This window comes from Nyctereutes procyonoides, unplaced genomic scaffold (genome assembly GCF_905146905.1).
Source record: "Nyctereutes procyonoides isolate TBG_1078 unplaced genomic scaffold, NYPRO_anot_genome, whole genome shotgun sequence".
In the NCBI taxonomy this organism is placed as follows: domain Eukaryota; kingdom Metazoa; phylum Chordata; class Mammalia; order Carnivora; family Canidae; genus Nyctereutes; species Nyctereutes procyonoides.
Window position 1 is genome coordinate 49,264,131 of NW_026575126.1, and position 27,135 is coordinate 49,291,265.

Here is a 27,135-nt window from a genome sequence, read left to right on the forward strand (position 1 = left end):
TTCTTTAAAAAGATTTATTTATTTGGCAGAGAAGGTGAGCACACAGAGGGGGAGCAGCAGAGAGGAGAGGGAGAAGCAGGGAGCCCAGTGCAGAGCTCCATCCGGGAACTCTGGATCAGGACCTGAGCTGAAGGCAGATGCTTAACCCACTGAGCCACCCAGATGCCCTGAAAAAGTCATCAAAAAAAAAAAAAAAGAAAAAGAAAAAATCCTGCCTTTAACAACTGAATGATCAAAAGTCAGTACCTGGACAAGGCTTTTTATTAACAGAACCTGAGTGACACCAGGTCTTACCCAATACTCAAGCTTCACATGAGCTCATTTTTAATCTATTTTAGTTTTTGGGCTCCGGGGCCTTCCTACTTTTGACACTGTCTTCCTACCTTACTCTGTCGGGACTAGTGGAAAAGCAGTCATTTAATTACTCCCAAGGCTCGGGGCAAACAGGTGAACACACGTGGTAAACACCAAAGGGGAAGAAAATGAGAGGTGGAAAAACCCTCCATCATTCCCCTCTAGGTCTGCTATTAACCAGCACGAGAATGTAACTACCCGCAAACGGGTAAGATGGGAATTAAGATCTAATTAGATCCCGGGTGGCCCAGCGGTTAGCGCCTGCCTTCGAGTCCCGCGTCGGGCTCCCTGCACGGAGCCTGCTTCTCCCTCTGCCTGTGTCCCTGCCTCTCTCTCTGTCTCATGAATAAATAAATAAAATCTTAAAAAAACAAAAAAAACAAAAATAGATCCTAATCTAAGCACTTCTTGGGCCTAAACAAAGGAAGACCATTCATTGTGGCAGCAGCTGGGGGCCCCGCCGTCCTCCCAGACGCGGGGTCAGTCACTAGAAGAAGATCCTTTGCCCCTGGCTCTCAAGGCGGAGGCGCGCGGAAAGGTGAAGCAGCCGCTCCCCTCCCGAAAGGCAAGGACACTAACTAGGTTAGACCCCCACCATCCCCCCCCAGCCCACGTCCCTATGCCGTGAGCCTGCGCACTGGGAGGGAGGAACACTGCGCATGCGGGGAGGACGCGCGCGCAAGCAGGCGACGGGCGTACTGCGCATGCGCCCCGTCTCCGGCGTTAGGGGCGGAGCTTCTTTTTTTCCCACGGCAGGTGAGCAGCGGCCGCTCTTTCCAGCCCCGCCCCCTGCGCGGCGCACCCGGGGCGTTGCCATGGCGACGCGGGGGCCCACAGCCGGTCTGCGGCTGCACAGCCCGCCCGGGTCTCCTCCGCGGACCCGGCGGCGGGCGCGGCGGCAGTGGCAACTCATGGAGTTTTCGAGAAACTTTGTCGAGGAGGCCAAGAAGCACCGGGGCCTCGGCCGTTGCAGGCATTTCTTCTGGCTCGCGGTGGTGTTCGACGCGGTGGGCGCCGCCCTGCTGTTCACGGGGGTCTTCGTCGACCTGTTCTTCTACGACCTGCTGCTCTACCTGGGCTCCATCGTCATCTTCTTCAGCCTGCTGTGGTGGGTCTTCTGGTACACCGGCAACATCGAGCTGACGGCGGAGGAGGCCGCGAAGAGCCCGGCCGCCGTGCGCTCCTCCTCCTCCCCGGCGGACGCGCTGGGCCGCCGCATCTCCATCACCGTCTGCAACGTGTCGAGCACCTTGAGGCGGATGCGGCGGCGCTGCGGGCCCAGGGCGGTCCTTCAGAGTGTGACCCTGTCGGGCCCGCTGCAGAGCCGGCTGGAGGAGGAGCACCGGGGCAAAGACGAGCCGGCAGGCGGCCAGGAGGGCGGCGACGCGCAGGACCCGTGCAGAGAGGACCTGGGCCGCAAACCCGAGGCAGCCGGAGGTGCCGAGCGAGTTCGCACCCCCGGCCCCGAGGCTGCGCCGCCAGGGCGGGGCAAGGGCTCGTTATTCATTCGTCTGGTGCCGCCTGGGTTCCCTCCCTCTCTTCCAGACCAGTCCCAGTCCGCCGCCGTGGTCTCCTCCAGGAGCCTGCCCGTAGTCCCCTCGGCCTCTGCCCGCCGGCCTCCAGCCCTGCGTGTTTCCAGAAGCCAGCTTGCGGTCACTCCTGCCTCTGCAGGCCAGCCTGCGCCCCCTGGGCCCTCTGAGAGTCCGCCTGCTGTCCCCTTGTCCCCCATGAGCCCATCGACAGGTGTTGCCTCTCAGAGCCGGCCCGCAGTCTCTGTGGCCTCTCAGGTCCATCCCCTGGTGCCAGTGCCTGCCCAGAGGAACCTCCCAGTCCTCTTGGCCTCTCAAAGCCACCCCCAGGTGTCTCCTGCCCTGAGCCACCTGCAAGCCCCAGGTGGCCAGAGCCAGCTGGGGAATCTTCCTCCCGCCTCTCAAACGCCATCTCCAGGTGCTCAGGCTTCCCAAGGCGAGGCCCTGGCCACCCCTGTGTCTCTGATCCAGCTCCCGTCGTCCCAGTCTTCTCAGACCCAGCCTGTGGAGCTGCAGGTCTCGCATGCAGTCCCAGACTCTAAGACCTTGTGTCTCACCCCCCAGACCAACGAGACCATCTCTTGTGTCCAAGGGATTGCTCCCAGCCAGTCTGAGCCTGTCCAGGAGCTTCAGAAGAAGCCAGTCGCACAGGCTTTTGAGACTCCGCCACCACCAGCAGGCCAGGAGCTAAAGCAGGAATTCCCTGCCACTGCATCCTCACCCCCCGAGTCGGGGCCTCCAGCTCCCCAGGCCCAGCAGTCCTTGTCCCAAGAGAGCAGCACACCTGCCCCTGCCTCAGAGAAGAAAAGTCAGCCTCCCTAGTACAGAACCAGACCCCAGCCCACAGAGTGGCCTCTCAGGCCTCTGCCAAGTAAGTGCCTTTGGAAGAATCATCACCTGCAATATTCCTTAATCATTTCTGGGTCTGTGTTTTTGATGGTTTCCTCAGGCCTTTTTGTTGGAAAAAATTAAGCTAGTGGAGGTGAAGGGCAAGTGGTCTGTTCCTTCAGGGATTACATCTTTTGAACTTTGGTAGGTTTTTGAAAACTTTTTTTTTAATTTTTATTTATTTATGATAGTCACAGAGAGAGAGAGAGGCAGAGACACAGGCAGAGGGAGAAGCAGGCTCCATGCACCGGGAGCCCGATGTGGGATTCGATCCGGGGTCTCCAGGATCGCGCCCTGGGCCAAAGGCAGGCGCCAAACCGCTGCGCCACCCAGGGATCCCCAAACTTTGGTAGGTTTTTGAAACCTAGTGCTGTTAAAGGCGTTACCTACTCCACTGGAGAGTGAGATCATTTTCTTTTGTTTAGGCTTTGTAAGGAGAGGGTGGCAATTAAGACATTCCATCTGGAGCTGTGGGTGGGGTGGGGTGGGGGAAGGGACTCTGCTGTTTCTGAAACAACATGATCTTAGGTGGTACAGGGACACAGCATTAAGTAGTAATGAGTCCTCCAGTGGGAAAGTTATTCCCCTTTCTTTTTTTAAAAAAGATTTTATCTATTTATTCATGAAAGACCCAGAAAGAGAGAGGCCGAGACACAGGCAGAGGGAGAAGCAGGCTCCCTGTGGGCAGCCCAATGTGGGACTCTGATCCCAGGCCTCCAGGATCACACCCTGGGCCGAAGGCAAAGGCTCAACCACTGAGCCACCCAGGTGTCCTTCCCCTTTCAATTCTTTTGTGGTCTTTTTGATTCTATCAAGGAGAACATCCTTACTGTGGAGTTGGTAATCTCCAGCCACCAACGCTTTGGTAGGCAACAGCTGCACGCAGCTAGGATCTCATACCACGTGTGTTTGGGTTTTTGCAATGGATAACTTCTATTTATGCCAAGTAATACTGGTTTTTTTCTCTTTATAATAGCGATAGTTGCTTTTCAAAATACATTTAAGAAAAACAAACAAAAACACGTTACATGAGTCAACTTAAAGTAAAAATTAAGTGTATAGTGAAACTTGAATGATCCCGAAGTTTGGAAACCATTTGAACTAAATCCCATGAGCTTTATACTAAACCACAAGACCCTTTGTGCCAACCTGTTTGATGAACTCTATGGTTGAGGCTTCTGAGGACCAGTTCCACTGAACTCCCCAACCCCTTGTCAGTTAGTTAGAAAGGTAGAAAAAGCTCACGTGAAGGTCAAAATTGGTGAGCCTCCTCCTTGGTGGGTTAAGTGCGGTCATAAGGAGTATCCATTTCCTGCTCTTTCTCTTTAATCCTATTCCATAAATTACCTAGTCTGGAGGGGGAGCATAGGGCAGAGCAGTATTTGGCGGTTATCTTAATGCTCCTTGCTTAAATGCTACCAGCGTATTATCTAAGAAGTTTATTTCATCTTGGTTAATTTCATTTCCAGGGTGGGGTACAATTGAATATTTGGTGGAAGTCAAACTCTTAATTTCCTTATAATTTTCTCTGGTTCTCCTTCAGTAGAATGTATATAGGTCTGTATACACACACCTAGATTCATTCTATAGGTATATATATAGAGAGACAGCATTCTGGCTGTTTTGGTTTTGTACAGTTTGGACACTTTTTTGACACTTTTTTTTAAAATATTTTATGTATTGGGGATCCCTGGGTGGCTCAGTGGTTTAGTGCCTGCCTTTGGCCCTGATGCCTGCGTCTCTGCCCTGCTCCCTCCCTCCTCTTCTGTCTCATGAATAAATAAATAAATAAAAATCTTAAAAAAGAGATTTTACTTATTCATGAGAGACACAGAGGTAGAGACATAGGCAGAGGGAGAGAAGCAGGCTCCCTGCGGGGAGCCCAATGTGGGACTCCATGCCGAGACCCCAAGATCATGTCCTGAGCCAAAGGCAGATGCTCAACCACTGAGCCAGGCAGGCGCCCCTGAATTTATTTAATTTTAAAATCCAGGTGCAAAAAATAATAATAAAATAAAATAAAATAAAATAAAATAAAATAAAATAAAATAAAATAAAATCCAAGTGCCCATGTGGCCCCTGCGTGTTGGAATCTGCTTGGGACTCGGAGGTTGAAGTGGGGAAGGGGAGCCTTTGAAGACTTGTGAAGGAGGATACGGGTGTTAAAGTTCTACCTGTGGTCTCTATTGTAAGGTAATAGTGTTAGGCCAATAATTAGATAATAATTGCTAAGATCTCTCTCAGTTAGTTCTGAGCTGAAAACAGAAACTTTTAGACATTCACAACAGTTTCTAACCCAAGTGTGGGCTCCATGGGCATTCATCTTGAAAACACTTACAGTTGTACATAACTTACTTGTTTATTTACTTGTATGTAACTTTTTTTTTTTTTGCTACAAAGATCACGTCAGGTAGAATGAACACCAAATGTTATGAGACATTTCTCTGTATTGACCATGAGAAAAATACATATAAAAAACAAAAGTTGACCATTTTTTTTCTATAAAGGCCCAGATAGTAAATATTTTAGGCTCTGTGGGCCAAGAGGCAAAATCAAGGATATTCTGTGGCTGCTTACATAATAGAGAAAGCGGCCCCCAGCTTACCTGGGTAGGCAGTTACTTTGATTCCAGTTGCATCATCTGGAGGCATTCACCTAAGAGCAGTTGGCCTGAGAGAGAGGGTGAGGGGCCTGGCCTGTCAGGCCTACAGCCAACATGATGTTTCACTCTGACCCAGTGACACCTACACCTGAGGGTAAAATTCTCTGCTCTCAGAGAACCTAGCCATCTCATCCTGGTCCACTGACCTGAGGAGAGGTGATTTCCAGAGTCTCTGACTCCCAGATTGAGATGCCACTGTTTGGTGACTAGCATTTGTCAATAGTGGAGTCTAGACTGTGTAGGTAGTGATGTTCAGACCACTGGCCACACAGGCAGGCATTGGCAGCTCTGAGGGGTGGAAACTGATGCCCAGGTTGGTCTTTGAAGCTCACATTGATAGGCCATGGCAACACAAAAATGCAGAGTGAGGAAAGGATGCTCCTGGTATCTGGTGGGTAGAGGCCAGAGGTGCCACACAACACACAGTGGACTGACTAGCTCATCACAACACAGAATTATCTCACCCAGAACACTGTCACCATGAGGTTGAGGAACCCTGATCTAGAATAATAAAAAATTCCTCTATAGCTCCTGAGGTACTTAAGAAAATATCTTTTTATCCTCAGAGGACTCATTAGCTCTTAAATAGTAATGATATTTTCTAAACCATGAAGATCTTTTTTTTTAAGATTTTATTTTTTTGAGAAAGAGCATGAGCCCAGGGAGGGGCCAGGAGCAGAGGGAGAGGGAGAAGCAGACTCCCCTCTGAGCAGGGAGCCCCATGTGAGGCTCGGTCCCAGGACCCTGAGATCATGACCTGAGCCAAAGACAAACACTTAACTGACTGAGCCACCCAGGTGCCCCTTGACCATGAAGATCTTATTCACTTTTGTTTTATTTATCTTTATATTCCCGTTTTGAATCAACACAGACATGGGGCATTTATTAATAACCTATAGCTAACATATATTGGGTGTTTATAATGCACTACACACCGTACTAAGTAATTTACAGACATTGTCTCATTTGTCATAACAAGCAGGTAGGCATCATTATTATGTCACCTCGAGGAGAATAGACTTGATATTGATTGAAAAGTAATTTTCTCAATGTCACACAAATAGCGGAACTGGAATTAACGTGCAGTTGATGTATAAATTGTTGTAAGGTGTACATGATAAGCTTTCCTTCCAAGTTAAAGTTATTAATGAGCTTTTTTTGTAAGCCTGTCAATTGTAAGTTGAACTGTAACATGAGAAGTCTGTGGGTGACTTCTGTATTGAAAGCTTGACTCCCAGAGAGAAAGTGAAAATCAAGAACTCTATAATTTATTTGTTCCACTCTGTTTATAAATACTATCTCAAAAAAAATTCCCTTTTTTCTTTGCAGAATCACCAACTTTTTAAAAGCACAAATACTTACCATAACCTCATTTTGGAAACCTCCGTGTGGAGTCCTGACCTGTCTCAGACCAGCAGGCCTGCTACACTGCCTCTGCCAAGTGTGCGTGTATCAGTGTTGGGGAGAGTTTTCCAGCATCATATCATAAAGTTCTCTGTTGCCAAAGTTTTAAGCCATAATAAACTATGCTATTCCAAATGAACTTTGTTTTAAAATAACTTGGTTTTTAAAATAGACTTCTTGTGAAAGCATTCCAGCATTCTAAGTGGAAAATAATGCCTCGCATACACTGGGTGAACATGAAAGTAAATACAGTTCCCACAGAAATGGCCATTGGAAAATGTAAGTCTGGATTTAAGGGTACTTCATGACCTCACTAACTAGTAGAAAAGTTAACACAATGAGTGCGTTGTAACATGCCACAATTTATATTTATACGTTCATTTTGACTTGAATGTGAATTTCCCATTTTCCCAAGGAGTTTTAAAAACTGATTGGATTGTATATTTTAATAATAAGCAAATAAAATCCATTTGAGAGTACCCTCATATCCTTTCTGCGTATCAGTAGCTTATTTCTGCAAGAATGCTTTAATATACAGGTAGTTTTCTTTTGAAATTTCCAATTATAGGCAAAAGCTTATTTCTAGGTGGTAACAGTACTTTTAATCAAAACTTCCAAAAATTGAAGTTCTTTTTATATTTCTTCCCAATTTCTGTCATCGTCCATATTTCTGTATTTGTAATTTAAAAAAAATTGGCTCAGGGGCACCTGGGTGGCTCAGTGGTTGAGCAGGGTCCTGGGCTGAGTCCCACATCAGGCTCCTTGCAGGAAGCCTGCTTCTCCCTCTGCCTATGTCTCTGCCTCTTTCTCTGTCTCTCATAATAAATGGGTAAAATATTAAAAACAATAAAAATTAAATAAAAATTAAAAAATTAGCTCAGACTGGAAGACTATGCATTGTAGATATTTGGAACAAAGGATAATAGAAGAACATTGTGCTAAGTGAAGTAAGCCAGTCACAGCTAGACAAATACTGTATGGTTCCACTTATACATTTCTCATATGACAAAATCAAATTCCTAGAGGCAGAAAGTAGAGGGATGGCTGCCAGGGGCCAGGCCTGTGGGTGGGAATGGAGAGTTGTATAATGGGTATAGAGTTTCCAGTGAGGTATGACTGGGTGGCTAAATGGTTGAGCATCTGCCTTTGGGTCAGGGAGTGATCCCAGAGTCCCAGGATGCAGTCCCATATCAGGCTCCCTGAGGGGAGCCTGTGTACCCCCCCCCACCTATGTCTCTGCTTCTGTCTTAGGTCTTTCATGAATAAATAAATAAAATATTTAAGAAACAAAACAAAACAAAAGTTTCCAATGGAAGTTGTTCTGGAGATTGGTTGCACAACAGCACGAATGCACTTAACACCATACATTTAAAAACAGTCAAGATAGTATGTGTATTTTACCACAATAAAAAAAAATGGATTAAACCGGCAGTTTATAAACCATCTGACATTTATAGATTTCTTTTTAAGTGATACATATATGCAACAGTTGAGTTTTTATATATAAGATGCACCAGGCAAGCACAGTTATTTTAATATCTCAGGAAGCACAGTTAGGAAATTAGAGAAAAATCACTTTTAATGTACTACAGAACAAAGGACTAGATAAATGTAGAGGGGGTGTGAGCGCAAGTGCACACATGCTCACAGAAGTCCACAGAAAATCTTTAACACGACTGGACTTTGTCTTTGGTAAATAGAGGCAGTTCTTAAGAATTGTGATTTGTGGACCTCAGGAGCTACCACAGTGCCTAGGGGTGATGGTCGCCTTGAAAGAAAACTAGAAATGGTTTTTATTTTATTTTTATTTTTTTAAAATATATATATATATTTTATTTTTATTTTATTTATTTATGATAGTCACAGAGAGAGAGAGAGAGGCAGAGACACAGGCAGAGGGAGAAGCAGGCTCCATGCACCGGGAGCCTGACGTGGGATTCGATCCCGGGTCTCCAAGATCCCTGGGTGGCGCAGCGGTTTGGCGCCTGCCTTTGGCCCGGGATCGAATCCCACGTCAGGCTCCCGGTGCATGGAGCCTGCTTCTCCCTCTGCCTGTGTCTCTGCCTCTCTCTCTCTCTCTCTCTCTCTCTCTCTCTCTCTCTCTCTCTGTGTGTGTGTGTGACTATCATAAATAAATAAATAAATAAATAAATAAATAAATAATAAATAAATAAAATAAAAACACCAAACTCTCCTGGTTATTTCCCCTATTTTAAGATTTTATTTTTTAGTAATTTCTACACCCAATGTGGGGCTCCAAATAACCCAAGATCAAGAGTCACATGCTCCACCAACTGAGTCAGTCAAGTCTCCCCTTTACCTACATTTTAAAAGAAATGTTCTGAGTGGCTCAGTCAGTTGAGCATTGGACTCGGTTTTCGGCTCAGGTCATGATCCTGGGGCCCTGAGATGAAGGCGCATCTGTTGGGTTACCTACCCAGTGAGGAGTCTGCTTGTCTTCCTCTCCCTCGGCCTCTCCCCTCACTCGTGCTCTCTCTCTCGAAAATAAATGAATAAATCGTTTAAAAAAATTTTAGAAATGTTCTTACAGGATGAATGGATTTTCAAAATTTAAATCTTGACTAGGAAAAATATTTCATATAAAATTCAAAAAGCACAAAATGGTATATGGTGAAGTCTCCCTACAACCCTCAGCACAGTGCTACTGACAGACATTAAAAATGTTATTAACTGTAGGGGTGCCTGGTGGCTCAGTCAGTTGAACGTCCAACTCTTGATTTTGGCTCAGGCCATGATCTCAGGGTCGTGAGGTCCAACCCCATATGGGGGTCCATGCTGAGCATGGAGCCATCTTAAGACACACTCTCTCTCTCTCTGCCCCCCTCCCTGCTCATGCTCTTTCTCTTAAAAAATGTTATTGGGATGCCTGGGTGGCTCAGCGGTTGAGTGTCTGCCTTCAGCTCAGGGTGCGACCCTGGAATCCCAGGATAGAGTCCCACATAGAGCTCCCTGTGTGGAATCTGCTTCTCCCTCTGCCTGTGTCTCTGCCTCTCTCTCTCTCTCTCTCTCTCTCTCTCTGTGTGTGTGTGTGTGTCTCATGAATAAATAAAATATTTTAAAAAGTTATTTCTTGTAAACCCTTTAATTTAAATATTGTATATAGGGCAGCTCTGGTGGCCCAGCGGTTTAGTGCCACCTTCAGCCCAGGGCCTGATCCTGGATACCTGGGATCAAGTCCCGCGTTGGGCTCCCTACGTGGAGCCTGCTTCTCCCTCTGCCTGTGTCTCTGCCTCTCTCTCTCTCTCTCTCTCTCTCTCTCTCTCTCTCTCTCTGTGTGTCTGTCATGAATAAATAAATAAAATCTTTAAATAAATAATACATGTATATAAAGTGTTTACATATTCTAGTGTTTTTCTACATACTGTTCACCTTTTTTTAATTTAATATACATCTTGAAGATCCAGTTATTCTTTTTATGAACAAACTATTTCAGTTAGTGGATATATCATAATTAAGTCATTTCCTACTTACAGACATTTTGGTTGTTTCTAGTCTAATGAATGTTTTTAAGTAATACAAAATTTGGACCTAATAAATAGATAGGGACCCATCTAATCTAGGGATTAATGTTTGACCACTGACTTTAAGAATCCCAAAGGCCATTTAGTCTGGTCCCTCCCATCTCCCCCCATGAAACATACACACAAATAGAAATTATAAAGAAAAATAAGTGACCTCCCTAAGATTTTGTAGGTAGTTTGTGGCAGAGTCTGGGCTAAAATCTGACAACCCTCAGTTTGCGTCCTCTTTCCAACAAATCCATATAACCAGCATTATATTGCATTGATAATAGTCTCCTTTAAAAATTATATCATCTCGGGATCCATGGGTGGCTCAGCGGTTTAGCACCTGCCTTTGGCCCAGGGTGTGATCCTGGGGTCCTGGGATCAAGTCCCACATCGGGCTCCCTGCATGGAGCCTTCTTCTCCCTCTGCCTGTGTCTCTGCCTCTCTCTCTCTCTCCATGTCTCATGAATAAATAAATAAAATCTTAAAAAATAAAAAATAAAAATTATATCATCTCAGTGGTTTGAACTTGAGTTCAAAAAGAATAATGAGGCATTTTACTTCACTGATCCCTCACCACCAGAACATTTTAATTTTTTAGGAACATGGTTTAAAAAAGAAAAAGTGAGGGGCACCTGGATAGCTCAGTCGGTTGAGCATCTGACTCTTTATTTCAGCTCAGGTCATGATCTCAGGGTTAGGAGATAAAGCCCTGCTCAGGTTCCCTACTCAACGGGGAGTCTGCTTGAGATTCTCTCCCTCACCCTTTGCCCCTCTCCCCATGTGCATGCATGCAGTTATGTGCTCTCTCTCACTCTCTCTCTCTAAAGTAGATCTTTAAAATAGAAAAAGTGAAATTGTCTAAATAGCACTGAAGGCTCTATGTTGACAAGTAACTGTTCCTCCAACCCCTGGCCCTGCAGTTGTCCATGGCCCTTGTCCAGAAACGATCACTATTATTAGTGTCTGGTGTCTGGTATACCTATCCAGAGTCTGCGCAAAACCCCACATGTGCACATGTGTGTGTAACAAGTAGGACACTATAGATCTTGTTCTGTACCTTTCCTTTTTGGCCTCTTTGAACATTTCTCTGAAGTTGTTAATAATGCAAGTTAAATCTGATTTTACAGGTTTATAAGTTTTTTAAAAAAGATTTTATTTATTTACTCATGAGAGACACACAGAGAGAGGCAGAGACACAGGCAGAGGGAGAAGGTGGCTCCATGCAGGGAGCCCGATGTGGGACTCCATCCTGGGTATCCAGAATCAGGCCCTGGAGTGAAGGTGGTGCTAAACCACTGAGCCACCCAGGGATCCCCTAAATAAAATATTTTAAAACATAATAATAGGGGATCCCTGGGTGGCTCAGCGGTTTCGTGCCTGCCTTTGGCCCAGGGTGCGATCCTGGAGTCCTGGGATCGAGTCCCGCATTGGGCTCCTGGCATGGAGCCTGCTTCTTCCTCTGCCTGTGTCTCTGCCTCTCTCTCTCTCTCTCATGAATAAATAAATAAAATATTTAAAATAATAATAATAATAAAATTGTATTGACATTATTCTGCATAAGAATCAGAATCAGGGCAGCCCAGGTGGCTCAGCAGTTAAGTGCCTGCCTTTGGCTCAGGGTGTGATCCTGGAGACCAAGGATCGATCCCATGTTGTGCTTCCTACGTGGAGCCCGCCTCTCTCTCTGCCTGTGTCTCTGCCTCTCTCTCTCTCTCTCTCTGTCTCTCATGAATAAATAAATAAAATCTTAAAAAAAAGAATCAGAATCAATGTCCTATTCAACACTATTTGAATTTCAAACACTATTCCCAGTATTTGATGTAATGTCTCTGGCATAGTCAGAACTCAGTTGTGAAAATTTCTGACTAGAGATAGTGACAGTGAAAAATAAAATAACAGAGTTCAGAGAAGAACTCTGAAGATTTCTAAAACTGGAGTTAGTAAAAAGTGATTAAATTGTTTGTTTTTTATTTAGTACCTACTAAGTGCTAGGTACCACATGGGACACAGATGATTCAGTCTCCACAGAAATAATTTCCTTTGTCTCCATTTGTGACTATTGAAGGGCTGACTGGTCTAGAACTAGATAATCAAACTCAAAGTAATCAGGCACTGGCTACAGTTTTCAAAATAGTTTAAAAAGCCATGGGAAACTATATTCTAAGTCATAAAATACAAAATATGCAATATATTACTACAGGGCAATTTATTAGTTATTTTCTTCTCCCCAACAATAAATCATCTATCTCATAGGTTAGTTTTCACCTGATTGTAACTATATCAAGAATCTCAATACATTTTATATTTACAGAAAATAAGTGGGCCAATACTATCATTTACTAAGAACCTACCCTGTTTTGCTTCACTGTGCCATGTTTTGTGGTCTGTGCTTTATGTGCTCCAATGTAATCCTTATACTAGCTCTAAAATAGCTCAAAAAGGGGTGCCTGGGTGGCTCAGTCAGCATCTACCTTTGGCTCCGGTCATGATTCTGGGGTCCTGGGATCAAGCCCCATGTTGAGCTCCCTGATCAGCAGGGAGTCTGCTTCTCCCTCTTCCTCTGCCCCTTCCCCTGCTCATACTCTCTCAAATAAATAAATAAAATCTTTTTAAAATAGCTCAAAAAATTGTTATCCCCATCTTATAGACAAGGCAACTGGTGTTCTGAGAACATAAGTCAGTTGCCCAAAGTAATAGAGTAAATGAGAAAGCTGTGCTTTTATTTTTATTTTTTAAAGATTTTATTTATTTATTCATGAGAGAAACACAGAGAGAGGCAGAGACACAGGCAGAGGGAGAAGCAGGCTTCCTGTGGGGAAGCACCTGGGCTTGACTGGCCTTCAACCCCGACCTGAAGCCGAGCCAGAGCTAGATGCGAAGGTTCCAGAGGAGGGCAGTGGCTTCCCGACCACTGCCCAGGCTCCGGGTACTGAGGCCCGCTGTGCTGCCCTCCGGGAGGAGTTCCTGGCTTTCCGTCGCCGCCGAGACGCCACTAGGGCTCGGTTACCAGTCTGTAGACAACCTGTCCCTCATCCTGAACAGGCCACTCTGCTGTGAAAGCTGGGTGAAGGCACACAGACTTCGCAGAGGGGGGCCTGACGAGACCTAGCTCCAGCCTGGAACACTGCCTCTGCCCCTTTGGTGCCAGGCACAGCCCCTGATGGTGGACTTGGGGGGGGGCGCGGTAGGCTAGAGATGTATGTGCTGGGCCCCCAGAGCCTGGGGAGGAACAGGGGTTTTAGATCTGCCAGTGTGTGTGTGTGTGTGTGCTGCACACGTGTGTGGTGATAATGGTGGTGGTGTTTGTGGTGTGGGTGAAGTTTTTTTTTTTTAAAAACTTTTTAAATTTTTATTTATTTATGATAGTCACACAGAATGAGAGAGAGAGGCAGAGACATAGGCAGAGGGAGAAGCAGGCTCCATGCACCGGGAGCCCGACGTGGGATTCGATCCCGGGTCTCCAGGATCACGCCCTGGGTCAAAGACAGGCGCTAAACCGCTGCACCACCCAGGGATCCCCATGGGTGAAGTTTTTTATAGGTGAATAAAGAAAATCCGAAAAAAAAATTTAAAAAAAGCGAAAAAAAATTTAAAAAATAATATATATATATATATTGAGCAATATATATATAGCTATTTAGCTTTACGATATTCCTTGTTTTATGCTATATAGTATATATTTATCATGCTATTTTAATCAATAGGGAAATGTATCATACAGCTGAACACGGTTCTAAGGCTTTCTTTATCTTCTATTATAGAGGTAAATTTTTAGATAATATACACTAGTATATACATACTAAAGATATACACAGCTGAGCCTTTGCATTAGTAGAAGGAGTTTTTAGAAAGATAATTGATTCATGAAATAATTGCTGACTCTTTCTGGAAAGGGGAAAGAAACAAATGGTATACATACTATTGGTTTTGCTAGTTAGAAATTGTTGATCTGGATCTTCCCTACCATTCAGCCATTTGGAAAACTTAAAAAAATATATTTGTTGAGCATTAATAATGACCCTCTCATCCACTGCAAGTATTCACTGGAAGCCATTTGGTACGATATGACCTCACCTGTCTAGATTAAGTTAGAGAAGGGCACTTGACTCAGACTTGACCAATGAAAAATTCTTTGTTGCCTTAAGGTGTCTTTGTATCCTTAGAAACAAATTCCCCTTCTGTGCTTAAGCTAGCTCCAGATAGTTTCTGTTACTTTCAAGCCAAGAAGTTTTAACCAACAGAATTACTCTGGGGATGATTGTAAAATTTATCTCTAGGGGAAGACTGCTCTTTTGAAAAACAGTTTAATGGGTCTTCTGGGTATATGAAAGTAAAGCAAAAATTCATTCTTAAATGAAGCAGCTCAGAACAATTATGAACAATTGCAATGCACAGTGATGTAAAAGAATGACTACATTGTGGGCAAGGCTGTCTTTGCAGGCTGTTGTATTAATGTTTGTTTGCCTTTCTGTTGTTTTTGGAGGAGAAGTCTTTCTTTTCCATTTTTTTTTTTTTGTAGCAAGCACTCCTCCCTCCTTAAAAAAAAAATAATCTCTATGCCTAACATGGGGTTTGAACTCATGACCCTGAGATCAACAGTCATAGGCTCTACTGATTGAGCCAGCCACGTGCCCCAGTCTTCACTTTCTTTGGCCAGAGCTGGCGACAAAAAGAGATGGGATTCTAGGGAAGGCAAGAGTGGATAAAGGAGGCTTTTATCCCGGCAGGATCAGTTGGCCCATGGAACATAACCAAAGAACTCTAACAGTGAATTGTGCTATTTAGCTTTAAGATTTTCCTTGTATTATGCTAAGTCTTCCATTGAAAACAATTTTTAACATGGAAGCCTAGTCTTAACGGTGCTTTGGGAAAATAAGGAAGGAGCTGTGCTCAAGCTTAAGGAGAAGATATGTTGTATATATCTTCATGAGAAGTGTACATTGGCACAACCACTTTTGAAAACTCTTTCAACCATGACTTGTATACCCTCCAAGCCAACACTATACCCTAGAAAAATTTTCACATACGTGATTCAGGAGACTATACAAGCATATTCACAGCAATGTAAATAATAGTGGGGGTTTGAGGAAAATAATCTAAATGTTGGTGATAGGAAAATGGATATATAAATCATGGTATACTAATACAGTGGAATGCTTCATGGCAGAGAAACATAATTATATACAGCAGGGATGGATTGAAATGAGAAGTATATTTTTTTATTTTATTCTTATTTTTTGAGGCAGGGAGAGAACGTGGGTGGGTGGGGGGGACAGAGGGAGAGAGAGAATCTTAAGCAGGCTCCACTCCCAGTGTGGGGCCTGACATGGGGCTTGATCTCACGACCCTGAGATCACGATCTAAGTGGAAATGGAAAGTCAGATACTTAACTGACTGAGCCACTCAGGTACCTGAAATCAGCAGAAGTATAATGCAGCCTGGAAACAGTTCTATCATGGAAAGATAAGCATAATTATATACATCGTTTAGGAATGTATACGGTAATTAATTACATAAAGAAAAATGGAAATGTTCTTATTTTTTAAGATTTATTTATTTATTCATGAGAGACACACACAGAGAGAGGCAGAGACACAGGCAGAGGGAGGAGCAGGCTCCACGCAGTGAGCTTGATGTGGGACTCGATCCCAGATTCTGGGATCACGCCCTGAGCCGGAGGCAGACACTCAACCACTGAGCCACCCAGGTGTCCCAAGAAAAGTTGAAATGCTTTTAAAAAGTTAGGACAGCAATTACCTTTCAGAAGAAGCAGGGAGAAGGTGGGACTTGGGAGGAGCACACAGGAAGCTTCAAAAGGACAGGTTAACATTCTGTTTCATAAATTGGGTTGTATAATCCCAGATATCATTTTATTATGTTGTATGACTTACATTAACATATTCTTTTGCACATGTGCTTTCCCTGCACACTCTTAACAACGAAAGAATAAATTAATTGTCAAATTGCTCCATGGCACAGAGTTAAATTTCTACTGATGGTGTATGAGAGTGCCGATGAATGTAGATTTAATTTTTTTCCCTCTGTTTGGGGATGGAGGGAAGAAGATTCCCACTTCAACAGCTGTCCTTTTAAAAAAATATTTTATTTATGTATTTATTGATGAGAGACACACAGAGGGAGGCAGAGACACAGGCAGAGGGAGAAGCAGGCTCCCCGCAGGGAGCCTGATGCAGGACCCGATCCCAGGACCACGGCGTCACGCCCTGAGCCAAAGGCAGATGCTTAACGGTGGAGCCACCCAGGTGCCCCTAAGCGTTGTCTTGAAGTAGCTTTGTGAGTTAGGGCACAACTTCCTCTGCTCTCAGGACATTGGCGATGTCTGCCCTACACTCTGAAGGAACTCTGTAAACCAGAGGGGTAAGAAATGCGTCCCTATGCAAACATTATATGTTCTCATTCATTTGGGGAATATAAATAATAGTGAAAGGGAATATAAGGGAAGGGAGAAGAAATGTGTGGGAAATATCAGAAAGGGAGACAGAACATAGAGACTCCTAACTCTGGGAAACGAACTAGGGGTGGTGGAAGGGGAGGAGGGCGGGGGGTGAGGGTGAATGGGTGACGGGCACTGAGGGGGGCACTTGACGGGATGAGCACTGGGTGTTATTCTGTATGTTGGTAAATTGAACACCAATAAAAAATAAATTATGTATATATATATATATATATATATATATATATATAAAGAAATGCGTCCCTATGGCCTTGGCAGAAGACAGTTACTGATGATACACTGTTGCAGAATAGAGCAGTGTTTTATTTCACAAGCTGCTGCAGCTGGTTCAATGTCCTTTTGATGGTTCTATACAGTTTCCAAAGGTTGCAACATGTTGCATACCTAGAAACCGAGGGGCGGGTCACTCTCCCCTGCCCTCCTCCGCTTCCTACCCTCCCATCAGGCCTGGGCACCTGCCGTTCCCCATTCTGGAAGACCTTTGACTGCTTTGTTGGCCTGGCGGACTCCTGGACCTCCCTTCAATATTTAAGTCCGGGCAGCCCGGGTGGCTCAGCGGTTGAGCATCTGCCTTCAGCCCAGGGCGTGATTCTGGGGTCCTGGGATCGAGTCCTGCATCGGGCTCCCTGCATGGAGCCTGCTTCTCCCTCTGCCTGTGTCTCTGCCTCTCTCTGTGTGTCTCTCATGAATAAATAGAATCTTTAAAAAAAAAATTAAGTCCAAGGGCTAATGCCTCTAGCAAACTGCCCTCTCGCTCTTTGATGTCTCATCCCAGATCACCACCGCACCTGGGTGGTGATCGCTGGGTAAATCTCTCCGTCACACCTCAGTTTCTGCAAAGATGAGATCAGCGGGGATGTCTGTGAGGGTGGTGCCAGAGGGCACAGAGCCCAGGATGCTGGGTGGTGGAGCTGCGCTGAGTTCGAATCCCCCGCCCCTCTCTCTGCGGGCTTGAGGCTCAGTTTCTTTAGTGTGACTAAGGGATGCTCTGACTCCGTAAAGTTACTACTCCAGGAACCCGGCCACCGCTTAGCACCTCCCGGGGGGGGCCCGCCCTTCCTTCAGGACCCCCGGGGCTGGTCCGGAGACTCCAAGGACCTCTCCTCTCCCACCTCTGCAGCCACTGCAAGCGCGGCCCGGCGAGCGGCGGGGAAAGTCCTCCACGTGGGAGGAGGGGCCTTGACGCAGGGCGCGGAGGAGACGACTCAGGAGACGCTCTAGGCCGCCGGGCTCTCAGCGCTCACACACGGGGCTCCTGATTGGCTGGAGGCCGCCGCGCGCGCGCGCGCGCGCGCGTCTTCCGGTCCAGAGGGCGGCCCCAAAGAGCACGACTTCCGGTAGGAGCTGCAGTCGTCGCTCGCGTCGGGCCCAATGGCGGCTCCGTTGCTCCACGCGCGGTTTCCCGGAGATGGGGCTGCCTCGAGCTCTGCAGTCAAGACTCTAGGCGCGTCGAGGACCGGGTGAGGAGACCCCGGGACGCTTCGCTCTGCGCGGTCTGGGACAGAATCCCAGGACCGGGGGTTAGGGCGGCGGATGTGAAAGGGCCTGGGGGCAGAGCTGATGGAGTCGGGGGAGCAACGGCTAGAGAGGGTCATCTCGGGTCCTCAGGAGTGAGCCCATGTCCCCGAAGCGGGTCGTAAAGATGGGAGAGGAGGCTGGGAGGGTGACTCTGTCCCCCCACGGGCCTCCCCCACCGCCCCCCGGGCCTGGGTACTAGCCTCTCCTTAACTCCTCCCTCCGGCGTCTTCGTCCAGACTTGGAAGGAGTTCCCTGGGCTCTTTGATTTAGGGCGGGGGGTGGGGGTGGGGGGATGCTGTCCTTCATGGCACACGGTGTCGTAATTTTTTGTTTGAAATTTGTTAACGCGTGCACTTTTTTTTTTTAAAAAAGTTTGTCTCAACTTTTTTTTTAAGATTTATTTATTTATTTATTTGAGAGAGAGGGAGAGGGGACGCAAGCTGCGGGAGGGGCAGAGGGCGGGAGGGAGAATCTCACGCCGACTCCGCGTTGAGCTCGGGGCTGCAGGTGGGGCTCCCATCTTAAGACTCTGAGATCATGACCTCAGCCAAAACCAAGAGTCCCATGCTTAACAGACCGAGCCGCCCAGGCGCCCCTGTCTTCCTCAACCCTTGAAGCTCGTAACCCCCATGAAACATTTCAGGGTTTAACTTTTGAGAGTCATTATTAGTAGGATGCTGTTTTTCCGCCCTCCGTGTAGAGGAAGAAAACTTTGTGACACTTGGCAATTATATCATTCATAGTATTTAAGTGCCTATGCTTTCTTGTTTGTTTATTTATTTGTTTATTTATTTTAAAAAAAGATTTTATTTATTCATTCATGAGAGACACAGAGAGCAAGAGAGGCTGAGACACAGGCAGAGGGAGAAGCAGGGACCCCGATGTGGGACTTGATCCCGGGACTCCAGGATCAGGCTCTGGGCTGAAGGCGGCGCTTAAACCGCTGAGCCACCTGGGCTGCCCTGCTTTCTTGTTTAGATGCTGAAGACAGGAGTTTATCAAAAGACAGTATTTCTGCTCTTAACAGAGCTTAGAGTCTAAGGAGGGAAAGGCAGTGGCCAGGCCAATAAATGAAGGAACAGTGTGGTTTCAGGTAGAGATAACCTGAAGAAATAAAACAGGGTGATGATGGGGGGAGAGGGAGAGGATGAGTACTTGAAGATCTCGGTCCCTCTAACATTTGACCTTCAGCTTGAATGAAGAGCAGAACCCAGTGAGTGTAGATCTGGAGCATGAGTGTTTCTGATAGAGGGAACAGCAAGAGAAATGGGAATCAGCTTGGCAAGTTTGAAGAATAGAAACCAACTGGCTGCAGTACGTTAAGTGGTTGGAGATGAGGTCAGAGAGGTAGGCCAGGGCCAGATTAATGTAGGACGTTGAAGATAAGTGACAGAGTTTGGGTTTGTATTCTAAGTGAGGTGGGAAACCTTTGGAGAACTTGACAGGAGAGTAGAGTAGCATGATCTGTCTTAAGTTTTGGAAAGATCATTAGGTCACTGAATGAAGAATGTTGGGAGGTTAGAGTGGAAGCAGGGAGGCCAGTTAGGCTTTAGCGGTAGTCCCAGTGAATGATGTTGGCTCAATAAATGTTGACTGTTACAATTTTCAACCTTCTCTGTTCTGCACTCAATAGTGTGGTAATCTCGGTTCTACAGGCTTTCAGATATGCTCACGTTAGAGAATGATTTCTTCAATTCTCCCCCAAGAAAAACTGTTCGGTTTGGTGGAACTGTGACAGAAGTCTTGCTGAAGTGCAAAAAGGTAAGAGGAGATAATGTGATGTTTGGTGTCCTTTCCCCCCCCATGCTTTATTGAGATATAATTGATAATGTGAAGATTTGGTTTTTGTTGGCTAGGATATAATTGTAGCCTTTATACTAAACACCAGTAGACATAGTAAAATGAATTTTAGACGTCAATCTTTTTTTTTTTTTTTTTTTAAATTTTTATTTATTTATGATAGTCACAGAGAGAGAGAGAGGCAGAGACACAGGCAGAGGGAGAAGCAGGCTCCATGCACCGGGAGCCCGACGTGGGACTCGATCCCGGGTCTCCAGGATCGCGCCCTGGGCCAAAGGCAGGCGCCAAACCGCTGAGCCACCCAGGGATCCCTAGACGTCAATCTTGAAGTCAGTTATTTAATAACAACAGTATGATGCTATCAGCTGAAAATTAGTAATAGCCTCTTTGCTGAGGTTGTAGACCTTCAAATGCTTTATTTGCATAATATCTTTAAAAAACTATCAAATGCTAGGATAAAAAATCATTAGATCAGAGCATTTTCTTTCCCTTTTTAAAGACATTTTTTAGAGAGCAAGCACATGGGGGAGGGGCGAAGGGAGAGGGAGACAGACTCCCTACTGAGTGCAGACTCCATCTCACAACCTGGAAATGATGACCTGAACTGAAACCAGGAGTCGAACTCTCAACTGTCTGAGCCACCCACGCACCCCAAGAGCATTTTATTTCTTAAGGAATTACCTAAGCATTGTTTTGGGACAATAAACCAACTCTATCAGTAGGGATTTGTTTTGTTTTTTGGTTAGGTTTTGTGTTAGTTTAGAAGTGATTCTACTAAATCTCAGTGATGGAAGAAAAATATGAATGTCTTTTTGTATGTATAAGCATTTTAAATCCATATATGTGAAAGGATGGTCTCTTCTGTCATCAGCTGTTGTATTCAGGTGTTATAGGCACGTATACCTAGATGTGAACAACCTGTTAGTATTCATTTTCTTTTTTTCCAAGCCTCCTAGCTCCACTCACATGAGTCTTTAAATTTTTGTAGTTAGAATTTTACAAACCACTGAACTGTGAGTTATTTTATTTTTTTAAATTTTTATTTATTTATGATAGTCACACACACACACACACACAGAGATAGAGAGGCAGAGACATAGGCAGAGGGAGAAGCAGGCTCCATGCACCGGGAGCCCGACATAGGATTCGATCCCGGGTTTCTAGGATCGCGCCCTGGGCCAAAGGCAGGCGCCAAAGTGCTGCGCCACCCAGGGATCCCTGATCTGTGAAAGTTATGTTCCGTTTGTAATAGTAAAAAGTCCTGATATTTGTTTTTTAACAGGAAATTGAAGCAAACTACTTTTTTCCCCCCATTCTTGTTTAGGGTGAAACAAATGACTTTGAGTTGTTGAAGAACCAGCTATCAGATCCAGACATAAAGGTAATTAATTTACATTTGATATGAGCAAAGTTGTTGCCACAGATTGAGTTTGCAATTTTGGCCCTATTCTGTTCTCAAGAACTTGCTCTCAGTATGATCCCCCACTTTAATGTGGTGGCTCTCAATCAGGGACACTTTTGCCCCCAGGACACATGCGGTGATGAACTGGAGACATTTTTGGTTGTCACATCTTGGGGAGGGAGGTCTTCTACTAGCATCTAGTGAGTGGACGATGGGTGCTGCTAAATGTCCAGCAATGTGCAGGGCAGCCTTCCATAGCAAAGAAGCATCAAGTCTAAGATGTCAGTAGTGCTCAGGTTGAGAATCCCTCCTTCATCTTTCCTTTTGGAACCTCTTTGGTCTGTGTTGCATGCAGCTCTCATGTCTTTCCACTGCTAAAACAAAAACAAATTGACTTGTGTTTCAAGCTGCTACTACTACTCCTCTTTTCAGCATTTTTGAAAATGTTTCAAGAGAAGTAGCTTTTAAGACATATACCTGTCACATAGTCACGACTCAATAAATTTTGTTTCCCTTTTTTCTCCTAATTCCCAGTTTTGGAAAAAATAGTCTATTACCATGGTAATGGTAGTCAGATTGCCTGAGATCAAATCCTTACTCTGTTTCCCAGTGTGTGATCTTGGGCAACTTGTTTAACCTCTCTGCTTTTGTTTTTGTCTTTGTAAAACCTGAAAAACAAGAGTGGGCTTTTAAATTAGAGGTTTTAGAGGATCCAGTGAGTTAACATATGAGAGGTGCTAGGACAGTTCCTGACACAAAGGGCTTTGTAGTTTTTATCTGTTGTTTCTGCTGACAGTGCGTATTTTCTCATTTCCTGTACATGTTTAAATCCACTGTGAGTCCTCTGCTATGATAACTATGATAGAGATCTTTATCTTTCTACATGTGCCTTTTGTGACTGCAAGAGGTCCTCTGCATCTACTTTATTTGCTACCTATTTGAGCATGGGCTCTGGCTACATGGGTTCCCTCCCTTACTGGCTTTGTTACTGGGTAAATATACTGCATTTCTAAGCCTCACTACCCCCCGCTATAAAATGGAAACCAGTGGTAGCACCTACCTCATGGGGTGGTTGTAAGGATTAAATGAGTTATTGTGTATTAAAATTTTAGGACAGTGCCTGGCATGGTAATTAATATATTAGTGTTTACTATTATTATTACTTTACTGACAAAATTCAGTAAAGTTTGAGATCCAGCTGAAGTATCTTTTTAAAATTTCTTTTATATTTTAAAGGATTTTATTTATTAGAAAGTGGTTGTGGGAGAGAGCATGAGCAGGGAGAGCGGGAGAGGGCAGAGGAGAGGGAGAAGCAGATTCCTGCTAAGCAGGAAGCCTGATGTGGGGCTTGATCCCAGGACCCCGGGATCATGACCTAAGCAGAAGGCAGACACTTAACTGACTGAGCCACTCAGGCCCCTCCGAAGTGGCCGCTTTATTTTTATTTTTTTTTAATATTTTATTTATTTATTCATGAGAGACACAGACAGAAGCAGAGACACAGGCAGAGGGAGAAGCAGGCTCCATGCAGGGAGCCAGATATGGAACTTGATCTGGGTCTCCAGGATCACACCCTGGGCCGAAGGGAGGCGCTCAACCACTGAGCCACCCAGGCGTCCCGTGAAGTGTCCTCTTTAATTGAACATTCCTTGGTTCTCTATAAGTACATGGTGTTCATTCACTCTATTCCCCACCCTTCCAGCGGATCTTCCTAATCACAAATCTGTCCTACAAGGACTTCGGTAATTTGTCTCTGCCCCTCTTTGATTCCCTGATTTATCAGTTGATGTGCTTCCCACATAGTCCAGCCATAACTGAACTACTTTTGATTTTCTGAATACATGCTTGTTACTCAGTGAAGAATGTAGCCCCCAGAGAACACCCAGTCTGTTTACAGACAGCAGAAGTGTAACTTCCTGTTTAAAACTTTCCCTGGCCCTCCAGTTCTTCTGTGGGTACAAAGAACCATTTTCTTTGTGTTCCGTTATTGTTGTTTTTAATTTTTTTTTTTTTTTTTTTTTAAGTAATCTCTACAGCCCAGCGTGGGGCTCAGACTCAACGACCCTGAGATCAAGGGTCATATGCCCCACTGACTGAGCCAGCCAGGCACCCCACTGTATTTTTTATCAGCACTTCTTGGTGGTGTCTTGACATACCCCGGCAGTTGCAGCAGTTGGGTCTGTGTTAGTTCAGAAAGTGTTGCAAGTGATTTGCTAATAATGGTTCAGTACTAAAGCATCAGCATTTGCGACTAGTTCACTTTAAAAAAATGGAGTTTACATGGTAGCTTTATAATTTTGTTGCACTGTTTTTTAGTGGAAAAGGGATAGGATAGAGTTAACTCCGTTTTATTTGCACATAACTTAGCTTGTTTTCTCTGCTTCAGGCCTTGGTGAGACACCAGTAAAGCTACCTTTACTGATTGTGGACATTATGAAATTGCACCATAGTGCAAATGAGTTGTGATTTACTTGATTTTACTGCCTGCTTACTTGGGGTTTTATCAGGAAAGAGTCAATCTCATTGAAATTTGTCACAGCACATGGCAAGCAGTCATGGTTGAATGAAGAAAAAGGCAGTGGGCTCCTTCTCTGTGTGGAGCATGGCATTGTGGAAGAGTTGCAAGAACACAGGCTTTGACTCAGACAGGTTTGAACCTGGTTGTTTATTAGCTTCTCAAATGGGCAGGTTGAGCCATTCAGGCTCTTAGCCTCAGTTTCCTCAGTTGTAAAATGGGAATAACAGCTCCATCGTCAACATTGTTAGGATTAGTAAGAGATGCATATGCGTGGTATTGAGCATCATACTTGGTACCTGCTGTGTTCTCATTAAATAATACTCCCTATCAGTAGTCCATACCTGCAGGTACAAGGCTGGCTGGTAGTAGTCTCTCACGTAGGTACAATACTGTCTGTAATAATCTATCACTGGAAGCACAACACTGTTAATAGTCCCTTGTTATAGGTACAACATTGTATTGCTTTTATTTATATATGCCTTTCCCCTACTGAGTCTTAATTAGCATTAACCATTTCTTTCCAAATTGAGGGGGGGTTAGTTTGTTCTTACATACGAGGTACATGTGAGTTATTACAAACAGTATATATTTACCTAACTGATAGCATATTTTATACATGACTTCTTTCAGTAGTTTTTCCCATGTCACTAAAAGTTACTAAAACCTTTTTTTTTTTTTTTTTTTTTTTTTTTTTGAGAGAGAGAGGGAGAGAGCATGGCATGAGCAGAGAGAAAGGGCAGAGAGAGGGAGAATCTTTAGCAGGCTCCATGCTCAGCATTGAGTCTGACGTAGGGCTCGATCTCAACAACCCTGAGATCATGACCTGAGCCAGAATTAAGAGTCAGACACTAAACTAACTGAACCACCCAGGCACCCCTGTATATATAACACATCTTAATACATTTAGATCTACTTTGAGAAAAAGTTGTATGTATTGATGTCCCTAATTAATTAGCTTAGATTGAATGTTATCAACATGTTTCAACATCAGCATGAATAGAGAGGAAATAGAGGTAACTCTAGTCCTTGTGGTCTTTTTTTTTTTTTTTTTTAGGTTTTTTAAATTTACTTATTCATGAGAGACACACACACACACACACACACAGAGAGAGAGAGAGAGAGAGAGAGAGAGAGAGAGAGAGAGGCAGAGACACAGGCAGAGGGAGAGCAGGGAGCCTGACGTGGGACTCGATCCCAGGACTCCAGGATCACGCCCCGGGCCAAAGGCAGGCGTTAAACCGCTGCGCCGCCCAGGGATCCCCTAGTCCTTGTGGTCTTAGAGGGATTTGAATCTGCCATCCTGCGTTTGAAAAAGTGTCACATGTCAACACTTGAGATATTTCCACTTACTTAGGGCAAAGGAAGTGATCAGAATGAAGTATTACATTTAATTCTTTTTTCTGTATGTCTGAATTACTAGTTGTAATGTAACATTATAACACCCTTCTGTTTTAATACAAACTAAGAAATTTTCATTCCAGTGGCTTCAGTGTAAGTTTGTAAGTTTTTTCTCCTAATTTAAATATTACTGGTAGGTGCTTGGTGCACTATAGGTATCACCTTTTCAGTTAATGTAGAGGATTTGTGATTTTGAAAGCACTTTTCTTTGTTTGTCTTAAGGATGACCAGATGATAAACTGGCTGTTAGAATTCCGTTCTTCCATCATGTACTTAACTAAGGACTTTGAGCAGCTTATTAGTATTTTATTGGTAAGTTTACCATTTATTTCACTGGTATGTGCTTCAGTACTTTGAAAACAGAACATATTGTATCAGTAAAATGTTTCTTTTATGTTTCTCTTCCTCCCACCTCTAGAGATTGCAGTGGTTGAATAGAAGTCAGACAGTGGTGGAGGAGTATTTGGCTTTTCTTGGTAATCTTGTATCAGCACAGACTGTCTTCCTTAGACCATGTCTCAGCATGATTGTTTCTTATTTTGTACCTCGTAAGTGGTTCTTTGCTTTTTTTTTGCTTTTTCATTTTTTAAATCTCTGTATTTTATTTTTATTTTTTAAAAAGATTTTATTTATTCATGAGATACACAGAGAAAGAGGCAGAGACACAGGGAGAGGGAGAAGGAGGCTCCCTGTGGGGAGCCTGATGTGGGACTTGATCCCAGGACCCTGGGATCACAACCTCAGCCCAAGACAGACGCTCAACCACTGAGCCACCCAGGTGTTGCTTTAAATACCTCTTAATTGGGCAGCTGGTGGCTCAGTGGTTTAGCGCTGCCTTCAGCCCAGAGCCTGATTCTGGAAACCTGGGGTCGAGTCCCACATCAGGTTCCCTGTATGGAGTCTGCTTCTCCCTCTGCCTCTGTCTCTGTATCTCTCTCTTTCTCTGTGTCTCTCATGAGTAAAAAAATAAAATCTTTTAAAAAAGGAATACCTCTTTATTAAAATAAAGCGTACTTTCTAGGAACAGTGAGGGGATTGTGCCAACAAGGAAAATTCTGAGATGCATATTGGCAACAGTTTAGGTACATATCTATTCCTTATAATTTCTGTGGAAGCATCTAGATTTGTTACTGTGATTTTTTTTTTTAGGGTTATAATTCGCTTTAGTGAGATTTTCATGAAATATTAAAATCAGTGATTTTTATATTTAAAGTTATTTGAGGTTTTGTTTTGTTTTTAACCTGCAAATTCAGTCATTGTACTATGTTTGGACAATGGAAAATCTCTTTTTTGTGTAGCAGTCGATTGTTTAGATTGGTGACAAAAAGAATAACATATCTTGTTTTTCCCTCAAAAGCCCGGGTGGTAATTAAGGAAGGTGACGTAGATGTTTCCGACTCTGATGATGAAGATGATAGTAAGTATAAAGAGAAATAGAAGAAAGTACAAAGGGATGCTTCCTGTGTCTGAGAGAATGCATATTGAATGATAAAATATAGGGCAATGCCAGGATTTATTCTTATAGGTAGACTGTGACAGATGGCAACCTTTGATGGAATCTTTTTGTTACATTTAGCATTAACATGTAATCAGCTGCCTTTGATGCATTACTTATGTAATTGATCATTTAGTCTCCTTTGATAGTTGGCTCTGGAGA

At 44.4% G+C, this 27,135-nt stretch overlaps 2 protein-coding genes across 2 annotated transcripts in view; both read left to right on the plus strand.

Moving 5' to 3' along the window:
• The first annotated feature begins 1,110 nt into the window (after positions 1 to 1,110).
• Positions 1,111 to 6,992, plus strand: LOC129519730 (proline-rich protein 36-like). The gene is made up of 2 exons (XM_055340563.1): positions 1,111 to 2,754; positions 6,763 to 6,992. Exon 1 carries the CDS (start codon positions 1,170 to 1,172, stop codon positions 2,703 to 2,705), a length of 1,536 nt encoding a protein of 511 aa, XP_055196538.1. The 5' UTR covers positions 1,111 to 1,169; the 3' UTR covers positions 2,706 to 2,754; positions 6,763 to 6,992.
• Positions 6,993 to 18,192: 11,200 nt separating this feature from the next.
• Positions 18,193 to 27,135, plus strand: part of RRN3 (RRN3 homolog, RNA polymerase I transcription factor) — a 29,957-nt gene continuing 21,014 nt past the window's right edge. The window contains exons 1-6 of the mRNA XM_055340856.1: positions 18,193 to 18,302; positions 20,016 to 20,121; positions 21,485 to 21,541; positions 25,701 to 25,790; positions 25,897 to 26,026; positions 26,836 to 26,895. Of these exons, the coding sequence (XP_055196831.1) occupies positions 18,214 to 18,302; positions 20,016 to 20,121; positions 21,485 to 21,541; positions 25,701 to 25,790; positions 25,897 to 26,026; positions 26,836 to 26,895 (532 nt within the window). The 5' untranslated portion in view covers positions 18,193 to 18,213. The remainder of the gene's footprint in view (positions 18,303 to 20,015; positions 20,122 to 21,484; positions 21,542 to 25,700; positions 25,791 to 25,896; positions 26,027 to 26,835; positions 26,896 to 27,135) is intronic.